The 10944-nt window shown below is 40.5% G+C and overlaps 1 protein-coding gene across 1 annotated transcript; it reads right to left on the bottom strand.

Moving 5' to 3' along the window:
- Window positions 1-9533: 9533 nt before the first annotated feature.
- Window positions 9534-10646, bottom strand: LOC307048210 (heterogeneous nuclear ribonucleoprotein A1-like; the record flags this gene model as incomplete). The annotated part of the gene is made up of 1 exon (XM_079697194.1): window positions 9534-10646. One exon carries the CDS (start codon window positions 10644-10646, stop codon window positions 9534-9536), a length of 1113 nt encoding a protein of 370 aa, XP_079553320.1.
- Between the last annotated feature and the right edge of the window lie 298 nt (window positions 10647-10944).

Below are 10944 nucleotides of genomic sequence, written 5' to 3' on the forward strand. Positions count from 1 at the left end.
TCCACCCCCCATTCTCTTGAGGAGGGAAAAGGGCTGAAGACGGAATTAATGATCAATCATGCCTATGTGATGAAGCTTTCATAAAAATCCTGAAAGTGTGGGGTTCAGAGAGCTTCCAGGTTGGTCATGGAGGTGCTGGGAGAGTGGCACGCCTGGGGAGGGCATGGAAACTCCACACCCTTTCCCACACATCTTGGGCATCTTTTCCATCAGGATGATCATCTGTAGTCTTTATCCTAATACTTTTACTGAAAAACAGGTAAACGTAAAGGACTTCCCTGGTGGTCCAGTGGTTAAGAATCCACCTTCTAATGCAGGGGATGCAGGTTCGATCCGTGGTCAGGAAACTAAGATCCCACATGCTGTGGGGCAACTAAGCCTGAACTCCACAACTACTGAGCCCGCGTGCTCTGGAGCCCACGCTCTGCAACAAAGAGCCCGCATGCCACAACTAAGACCCGAATAAAATAAAATTAATTAATTTTTTTAAAAAACAGGTAAACGTAAGTAGTAAACTGTTTCCCTGAGTTCCGTGAGTCATTGTAGCAAATTAATCAAACCCAAGGAGGGGATCGTGGGAACCTCTGATTTACAGTCAGTCTATCAGAAGTACAGGTGACAACCTGGACTTGCTACTAGCATCTGAAGTTGGGGCCGGTGGGTCGGGGATGGTGGTGAAGGGGTGAGTCTTGTAGGACTGAGCCCTCAACCTGTGGAATCTGATGCTATCTCCAGGTAGATAGAGTCAGAATCGAGTCAAATTCTCAGACTCCTAGCTTTTCATTGTGGGTAACAGAAAGCCCTGTCCCTCACTGTGGAATTGGGTGCAGAAGCCCTTCACCAGGCCTCCGGAGAGTAACTGACCAGTAGTTTGAGGCATCAATAAAGCAGTTCCAACACGGACAAAGATGAGAAATCCTGACCCTGCAAACCTGAGCAGGAGGCTCACAGGGACTGAGATGGAGAATTCAGACTATTATGAGAGGCAGGAGGAGCCCAGGAAGAGACATCCAATGAGAAATCACAGGGAAGGGTGTGATGCGAAGGTCTTTTGCAGGGAAAGGGAGGGAGTAAATTGATATGCTTTGATGTTTTGAGGTTTGTTCTCTCTCTCTCTCTCTCTCTCTCTCTCTCTCTCTCTCTCTCTCCAGCTACAATTCCTACATGGATAGTGCTGGCAAATAAAAGATACAGGGCTTCCCTGGTGACTCAGTGGTTGAGAGTCCGCCTGCCGATGCAGGGGACACGGGTTCGTGCCCCGGTCCGGGAAGATCCCACATGCCGTGGAGCGGCTGGGCCTGTGAGCCATGGCCACTGAGCCTGTGCGTCCGGAGCCTGTGCTCTGCAATGGGAGAGGCCACAACAGTGAGAGGCCCGCATACCACAAAAAATAAAAAAGATTTAAAAACAATTAAAAAAATAAAAGATACAAACTGGGGATATCGAGCTGTATCATCTTTATAAAGTAATGCCTAATACCTTCTAATAAAGTATACCTGTCACTTTTGTTCTAGAAAGAAATTGTTTTTGTTTTTTCCAGTTTTATTGAGATATAACTGACATATAACATTGTATAAGTTTAAGGTGTGGAACATAATAATTTGACATATGTATGTACTGCAAAATAATTACCACAATAAATTTAGTTAACATCTATCATCTCACATAGTTGCAATTTTTTTCTTGTGATGAGAACTTTTAAAATCTACTCTCTTGACAACTTTCAAATAGAAAGAAATTGTTAATGTGAGTTTTTTTCCATTCTAGACTTTACCATTTTTTCCACTAATGTTCTTTTTCTGTTCCAAGATCCAACACAGGGTAATACATTGCATTTAGTAAAGAATCTTTTGTCAAAGTTCTTAATTTTAATATAGTCTAATTTATCTACATTCTCTTTTTATAGATAGTGGTTTTTATGTCTTAAGACATTTTTCCTTCAGATAACCTATATTTTCTATTAAAAGTTTTGAAGTATTGTTTTTGAGATTTAACTTCTTAATCCATCTAGAGTTGATTTTTTTTTTTTTTGCCACAGTGCATGACATGTGGGATTTTAGTTCCCCAACCAAGGATTGAACCTGTGCCCTCTGCAATGGAAGCTTGGAGTCTTAACCACTGGACTGCCAGGGAAGTCCATAGAGTTGGTGCAAATTAGAGATCCAATTTCATCTTTTTCCAAATGGACAACCACTTTTCCTCAGTTCTATTTACTAATACACTTTAAAATCTTCTTATCAAGTTCCACAAAAAATTTTTTGAGATATTGATTGGAATTGCATTGAAACTTCAGAGCAATTCGGGAAAAAACGACACCATTACTATACTGATCCTTCTTCCTTTCTGTGGGCATGTTTTATCTCTACACTTATTTGAGTCTTCCTTCCTTAATGTCTCTTAGTAAAGTTTTATAATTTTCCTTTTAGAAGTCCTGTATGTCTTCCCTAAGTATTTAATATTCTCTGACACTATTGAAAACAATGTCTTCTTTCAAAAACATTTTCTAGTTGTTTATTGCTGTTGTATAGAATCTTGTATTCAGCCACTTTGCTAAAATCTATTATTAATAATGACAGATTTATTTCCTCCTTCCCAATCCTATGCCTCTAATTTCTTTCTTTTAGCATATTTCACTGACTATGCCCTACAATGGAAGTGATAGTGAGGACATTATTATCTTGATGGGGTCCAGGACATGCTACCACAAAATATGGCACCTTGGCACATTGAAGATCTTAAGCTGAAGAAGTTTGAGAAAAAGGCAGAAGAAACAGGAAAGTCACGCTAACTTCACCCTCTTGCCCTTCTTCCCTGAAACAGGTCTTAAAACTCCCAAGTGAAATGTACCCTCCCTCTACCAGGAGAAAGGGAGAAATTCTTATCACCAGAATCAGGGAATTGGGGGCCAAGAAATCTATATAAACAAACTTCTCATTAAATTAACCCTTGTCCTCCTAGTTACTTCTTCACCACTTACTACCCCTAGCTCAAACCCCTTTGTCTTGTCAATTCTACACAAATTTCTGGTTTGTCTAAAGGTACAAAAGCTTCCTGCTTTGGTCACTTCTTTGGGTTTTCACTCTCATGTGAAGGCTCCCATGTACATGTAAAAATTCAGTAAAAATTGTGTGCTTTTCTCCCATTATCCTTTGTTATTTTAATTTCCAGAACAGCCAGGGACCCTAAATCGTGGATTGAATTGCATCTCCCAAAAAGATATGTGTAAATCTTAAGCACACACAACCCCCCATATCTGCAAATGTGACTTTATTTGGAAACAGGGTCTTTGTAGACATAATTAAGATGTAACATGGAATGTCCATAAGACAAGGAATGCCAAAGATTGCCGGAAACACTAGAAGCTGAGAGAAGAGCATAGGGCAGTTTCTCCCCTGGAGTATGTCCCTGTGGACACCTTGATCTCAGACTTCAACCCTCTAGAACTGACAGAACACATTTCTGTTCTTTTAAGTTACCCAGATTGTGGTACTTTGCTATAGCAGCCCTAACAGACTAATACAATATCTCTTAAAAATAACTATCTTAAAAAAAGTAATGACTGCACAAGCCAGAAAAATTCCCAATTTACTTTGAAATCACCATTCCTAGCTTGCTATATAAAACATTTCATTTTGTCAAATAAATGTCACATAAATATCCTTAAAGATCAACCAGACAAGAAGAAAACATCACCTTTATTTATGGACTCACAACTTAAATTTACTCTTTCTGAGGAGTGTTTTAACCTACTTATAATGGCTTTTATAAGGTCTGCCTTCTTAGAAAGTACTATTGCTTAGTCTTTTATTCCTGAGTTAGTGTTTTATATCCTTCTCCACTTTAAGAAAATTGTTATGTTATGGACATTTGCTAGCCAAGTACCAATCATGGTAAATCAGTTAAAATTAAAGCACTTCTTTTGATTATGGTTCATATAAAACACTCATTCTGCTTTTTTTTCTTTTCCTTTTTTTTTTTTTTTTTAAATTGAAGTATAGTTGATTTACAATGCTGTGTTAGTTTCAGGTATACAGCAAAGTGATTCAGTTATATATATATATATATATATACACATATATATATACATACATATATATATATATATGTATGTATATATATAATTCTGCTTTTAAAATGAACTTTGCTTGGACAAAAATTTCTGAATCAGTGAAAGGTGGACAAATCACTACAGCTGCAGTTTCATGTTACATAGCCACTTGTTAACTTTCACACCCAAAAAGACAGATAAAATTTAGAGGAGGAGGACCTTTCATTCACAAAACCATGGCAAATTTTGTATTTTTTAAATGAAATTATGGTACAATAAAAATTAAATACTTGGTCTTTGTTCCAGTTCCTGGCACAGAGGTCCTAAAACCCTTGGAATCTCTGGATAAGAGTGTCTTTTGTATGATAATGAAATATTTCGGGTGGGTGCCCCTAGATAGCTCCAAGATGGGGTGTTGATCGACAGAAAAACCAACCAGGTGGCGAGAGGGTTAGAAATTTCAGCCCTACTTCCCTGACTCCTGGGAAGGTGAGAGGGACCTGGAGTTTGAGTTCAATCATCGATGGCCAGTTATTTAATCAGTTATGCCTGTGAAATGAAACCTAGTTAAAAGCCCCTAAATGATGGGATTAGGGAGCTTCTACATTGGTGAACACGTTGATATGCTGGGAGGGTGGTGTGCTCCCCACCACCACACTTTGCCTTATGCACCTCTTCATTTGGCTGTTCCTGGGTTGTATCCTTTATAATAAACTGGTAAACATAAGCAATGTTTTTCTGAGCTCTGTCGTTTAATAAACACTCTTCCTATTTGTTAGCTAGGGTGGATTCTGTTCTTTGCAATTAGAAACCCTAACTGGTGCAGTGAGGTTTCCTGGGCATAAGTGGGAGCTAACAGTGGTACCCTTACCCAATTGTTCACTTTCTGTACATCACAGTTGCAATTTACGTGGGCCTGGTTAAGAGTCATATAGAGTATTATGTGGTATAATATACATATTTATATAGTATATATATATATATATATATATATATATATATATATTTGGTCTTTTTCTCCCATTCCTAACACAGAGCACCTAAAACCCTTGGAATTTCTTCAGTGACAGAAGTGCCTTTTGTTATTCACAAGAGGCCCCTGGGACCACACCTGAGTTTATGCTAATAAGGTGGCTCAGAGTGAGGCCCCTTAGATGGCTAGGAGCTGGTCACTGGAAAGACCAAACACTTGAGGAGAGGGTTGGAACTTTCAACCCATCCCTGACCTCCAAGGAGGGGAAGAAGGACTAAAGATTGTATTCCTTAAAGACTCTTAAACAAGGAGATACAGAGAGCTTCTCTGTTAGTCAACAGGTGCTGGGAGCATGGTCACTGGGAGAGGGCATGAAATCTTTGTGCACCCCCTGCAATACCACAACTCCCCATATCTCACCCTCTGCATCTCTTCCTTTTGACTGATCCTGAGTTGTATCTTTTATAATAAACCTTTAAACTTAAGTGTTTTTCTGATTTCTGTGAATAGTTCTAGTGAATTACAAATCTGAGGAGGGGGTCATGGGAACCCCCAAATTTGTAGTTGGCTGGGCAGAATTGTGGGTAGCCTTGGTACCCTATTTGTGGATGGCATCTGATATAGAGGCAGTCTTGTGGGACAGAGCCCTTAACCTGTAGGGTCTGTGCTAACTCCAGACAGTGTCAGAATTGAATTAAATTATTGGAAACCCAGTTGGTGTTGGAAAATTGGAGGACTGTTTGTGTCAGGAAACCCACACAGTATATTATCTAGTGTGACTTTAAAGTTTCCTGCAAAGTAGACACATATTGAAAATAATAATAATGCAAACAGAAGCTAACAAGAAAATGACAAAACTGACATATTATGAGCTTTCCATCAGGCAGGCAAAAGAGTGTGTCAGTCTAATTAGATATTACAAGCAGTTATCCAATGAATAAGAAAACATCTGCTTTTTAAAAGAAACTCATGCTATTGAAAGAACATTTGAAAATTGATGTGTGAAATTATTTCCACTGTTTGGTAATTTTTTTCCCCAAAACAATGTAACTATCTAAAGTTCACTTGCATGGTAAAAAGACTTGGAGACATAATTTATCATTTGTTTAGAAATTTCAATGGGTTTTGTTAAAAATATTAAAAGCTATTTGTTAAAAATATTAAAAATGGGGCTTCCCTGGTGGCGCAGTGGTTGAGAGTCCACCTGCCGATGCAGGGGACACGGGTTCGTGCCCCGGTCTGGGAAGATCCCACATGCCATGGACAGGCTAGGCCTGTGAGCTATGGCCGCTAAGCCTGTGTGTCTGGAGCCTGTGATCTGCAACGGGAGAGGCCACAACAGTGAGAGGCCCACGTACTGCAAAAAAAAAAAAAAAAAGAAAGAAATTTACTAGCCAGATTTTAACAAAATCTGAAAAATTGGTGAACTGAACTGAAGAATGAGTATCAAGATTCAGTAAGTATAGACAACTGTGTATTTCCATTTGACTCTTTGTATCTTGGTGAGATAGCTTCATCAGCTAGGGCTGTCATTAAAACTAAATACCAAAGCAGATGAACTAGATCTTTATCACAAAGCATTGACCAAAAAAAAATTTTTTAACTAGCAAATATGTGTAAATGCTGCATTGCTTTCACTATATCACTCATTACATTAAATATTGTGGGTTTTGCTAAACTTATTTTTACTAATGGGATATTTGATCATGCAAAAAAATTTTGTATTTGTCTAGGCCAAGGTTTTCCAAAGTGCAGTCTATAGACCTCTACACCAGAATCCCCCCACAGTACTCCTTAAATGCTGTTGCCTGAGCCTTGTGTTCAAGACAAACAGCTTTCAACAAACAGAGGTATTCTCCTGGAGGTATAATCAGAGTGACTGAAAGAGAAACGTGGAATAATTTTATGACCATGTGATTCCCTGTAATTTAATGCTTTGTCTGTGACGCATTTCAAGTCAATGGTGAAATGCTTCCCATAATTTAATCCAGATTTGCAGCATTTCAACATAGACTTCATGATAAATTAAAACCAGCATTAGTGAAAAACCTGGATTTCATACCACCGGCTACTTTATTTAAGGGGTTTTGTCTACTTAGTGAACTGGAGGAAGAAACTAGAGACAGAGAAGACATGGATGGAAGGAAATGAATGAATATGGCCAGAAGGAGAGCAGCAGAGATGGCCCTTCTACAGGAGACTCTTGCATCCCAGTTCCTGAATCCCCTAAAAAGAGACTTTCATTTCCACTGCTTTTTATCTACCCACCTTGTGTTACTGAACCAAACTTGGGTCCACTCGCCCAATGCACAGCAAAGCCAATCTACTGACACTGGGTTGTGGTGAAGGAAAGTATAGCACTTACTGCAAGGCACCCCACATGGGACCAAGCGTGGAGAATGAGCAGCTACTGTTCAAAAGACCCAAACTCCCCAATAGGTTTCAGGGAAGGATTTCTAAAGACAGTGTGAGGTAGAGGGTCACAGGGTGTATGATCAGCTTGTGCACAATTATCTGATTGGTTGATGGTGAGGTAACAGGGTGAAGTTTCTGGAATCTCAGTCATCAACTTTCTGATTCCACCTGGTCTGTGGTCTACTCGGTGGTGGTCAGCAAGCAGTTAACTTTTTCCACCTAGTAGGGGTTTTAGCATCTCCAAAACAATTCAAGGATATTGTTCAGGATATTATTTACAGCCCTTGAGGAGGAAATAAAGGTCCTTGACTTTGTTTTATGGCTAAACTATTATTATTTTGTCTTGTTTGACTATTTTCCTTTGTTTCTGCATTTTCTCACTTCTCTGATTAAATTTGTTCTTTAGAAATCAGGGTGGGCCTAGGAGGCTAAAGCTTTTCTACAAACAAGAGGGAGGGCACACAGTGGGTAAGTGGGGAGGTTGTCCCCAGGAAGGCCCTACAGGGTCCTGCTAGCTGTTTCAGTTGGACTGGTCCTCACTTAGAACTGCATGACCGCCAGGACCTCAAAGGGAGCGTTCTTCCTCTGTTCACATCCCTCTCCTTTCCCCACTCCCTCAAGCATTTTTTTTTTTTTTTTGGTGGAGTCCTAACCACTGGACTGCCAGGGAATTCCCCCCTCAAGCTTCTTGAACAGTTCTTTCCTCTCATAACTTCTGGTCCCTTGCCCTTGTCTTTTTATCCTCCCAGCAGGGCAATCTCATTTCCGGTTTCCCTTTCCCTGACCCTTAGCCTGGAAGGGATCTAATATTGGGAAAGGTTATAGAACCCTGTTCCAACTGCTTCAGAGCCCAGAGCCCTTCATGCTAGTGACCTCATTATTTTGTGCAGAGTGCCCTGCAGGTCCTGGTTAGAGGTTTCCAACGTTCCCAGGACAGACACTTTGGCATGGGCACAACCCAGGGACATGACCCAAAGCTCTAAAAACTGAAACCTCCCATCTGGAATTCTAAGATGTTTTTTGAAATTGACCTTAGTAAGTTACTCAAATGCCATCCAAAAGCATAAAAAGGTAGATACACCAATTAGATTCTATACTCAAGTATTCGTTAAATAAATTATGGTGGAAAAAAAACCCCAAATTATTCATTCTTCAACAATTGTATTGAAGACTTACTTTTATAAAAGAGACAGCAACAGCATTAAGTAAAATAAATGGAAAGGCACATGTTTTCCAGACTAGTAGCATTGGTAATTGTATCTCTGAATATTACATTACCTTACTGTGCTTTTTTTTTTTTTTTTTTGCGGTACGCGGGCCTCTCACTGTTGTGGCCTCTCCCATTGCGGAGCACAGGCTCTGGACGCACAGGCTCAGCGGCCATGGCTCAGGGGCCCAGCTGCTCCGTGGCATGTGGGATCTTCCCAAACCCGTGTACCCTGCATCGGCAGGCGGACTCTCAACCACTGCGCCACCAGGGAAGCCCCTTTACTGTGCTTTTGAGAGACAATTTGTTTATTAACCTAAGAGATGTTATAACACATTATCTCATCACTTTTAATTTGAATTGCATCATTTTCTGGTGAAACTTACGACCAAGAAACATAAGAATTATTGATTCTGACTTATTTGCAAATCTCAGCCTTTCTAGGTAAATAAATACATAGAAGTTATATGTTTGAGGTTCTAGCTATACAAAAAATTTTTTAGTCAAGAAATTTTATCATGTTAAATATGGCCAAAAATCTTTTTTTTTTTTTAAAGACACATTTATTCAGCATCATGATCAGACTATTACATTTAGCAATCAACAGCATGGGTGCAAAAAAAAAAAAAATCTACATTAAAACCCTTTGTTGGAATGCTTTACACTTTCCACAGAACAGAAACTAAAATAACCTGTTATACAATTAGTCACAAATACAGTCCTTGAGTTTTGCCCATACACATGAGTATTGTCTAAAACATGTCTTCTTTGCAGCAGCTAGGCCCTGCCACCACTGTGCTTGGCTGAGTTCACAAATCTGTTGTAACCTGTAGCTTCCCTGTCACTTCTCTGGCTCTCCTCTCCTGCTAAGCTTTGTTTCCTGGCAGTAATCAAAACCTTCTGCCACTGCCATAGCTACTGCTGCTGCTGGAACCACTATATCCACCTTGGTTTTGGGGTTTGGCAAAGTATTGGCCTCCACCACCATAGGGGCCAGAACTTCTGCCTCCAAAGTTTCCTCCTTTCATGGGTCCAAAATTGGAAGATTGATTGTTGTAACTGCCAAAATCATTGTAGCTTCCACCACCTCCAAAATTGCTTCCACTACCACCGCCAAAGCCGCCTCCGCCTCCTCCATTGTTATAGCTGTCACTCCTGCCATAGCCACTGCCCTGGTTTCCATAACCCTGTCCACCACTTCCATAGCCTCTGGTTCCTCCAGAGTAACCAGGGCCACCTCCTCCATAACCACCATCATTACCAAATCCATTATAGCCATCCCCACTGCCACAATATCCACCACCACCACGGCTGCCACCAAAGCCACCTCGACCACTGAAGTTTCCTCCCCGACCAAAGTTGTCATTCCCACCAAAACCACCTCCATGACCACCACCAAAGTTTTCAGAACCACTTTGACCTCTTTGGCTGGATGAGGCACTAGCCATCACTTGCTTAGATAGGGCTTTCCTTACTTCACAGTTGTGGCCATTCACAGTGTGGTATTTCTGAATGACAATCTTATCTACAGAGTCATGGTCATCAAAGGTTATGAAAGCAAAGCCTCTCTTTTTGCCACTGCCTCGATCAGTCATGATTTCAATCACTTCAATTTTCCCATACTGTTCAAAATAATCTCTTAGATGATGTTCTTCAGTGTCTTCTTTAATGCCACCAACAAAAATCTTTTTCACAGTTAAGTGGGCACCAGGTCTTTGAGAATCTTCTCTTGAGGCGGCCCTCTTTGGTTCCACAACTCTTCCATCCACCTTGTGTGGCCTTGCATTCATGGCCACATTCACCTCCTCCACAGTGGCATATGTGACAAACCCGAAGCCTCTGGAGCGTTTGGTGTTTGGATCCCTCATTACCACACAATCTGTGAGCGTTCCCCACTGCTCAAAATGGCTCCTCAGACTCTCATCGGTTGTTTCAAAGCTCAAACCTCCGATGAAGAGCTTCCGCAGCTGTTCGGGCTCTTTGGGTGACTCTGACTTAGACATGATGGCAGTGGAGGGGGGCGGGGGAGACATTAACGATGCTTACTCGGCGGCGTCCACGAGCAGAAAGGAGTAATCTACCGAACGTATCTGGCCAAAAATCTTTTCACCACTAGTAACATTTTAAAATTTACCTATGTGTTAATAATCATCCCTCAAAAGTACAGTAAAACAAATTCAAAGGAAAACAAAGCAAAATGAATAAGAATTTCTTCCCCTTTCGTGTCTGTGTTCCAGCTTGTCAAAATAAAATTCCCCTATTGCTTATTTGTTTCTTAGGAGCCTTCATGTACATTATAAG

Source organism: Hyperoodon ampullatus, assembly GCF_949752795.1.
Source record: "Hyperoodon ampullatus genome assembly, chromosome: 2".
Taxonomy (NCBI): domain Eukaryota; kingdom Metazoa; phylum Chordata; class Mammalia; order Artiodactyla; family Ziphiidae; genus Hyperoodon; species Hyperoodon ampullatus.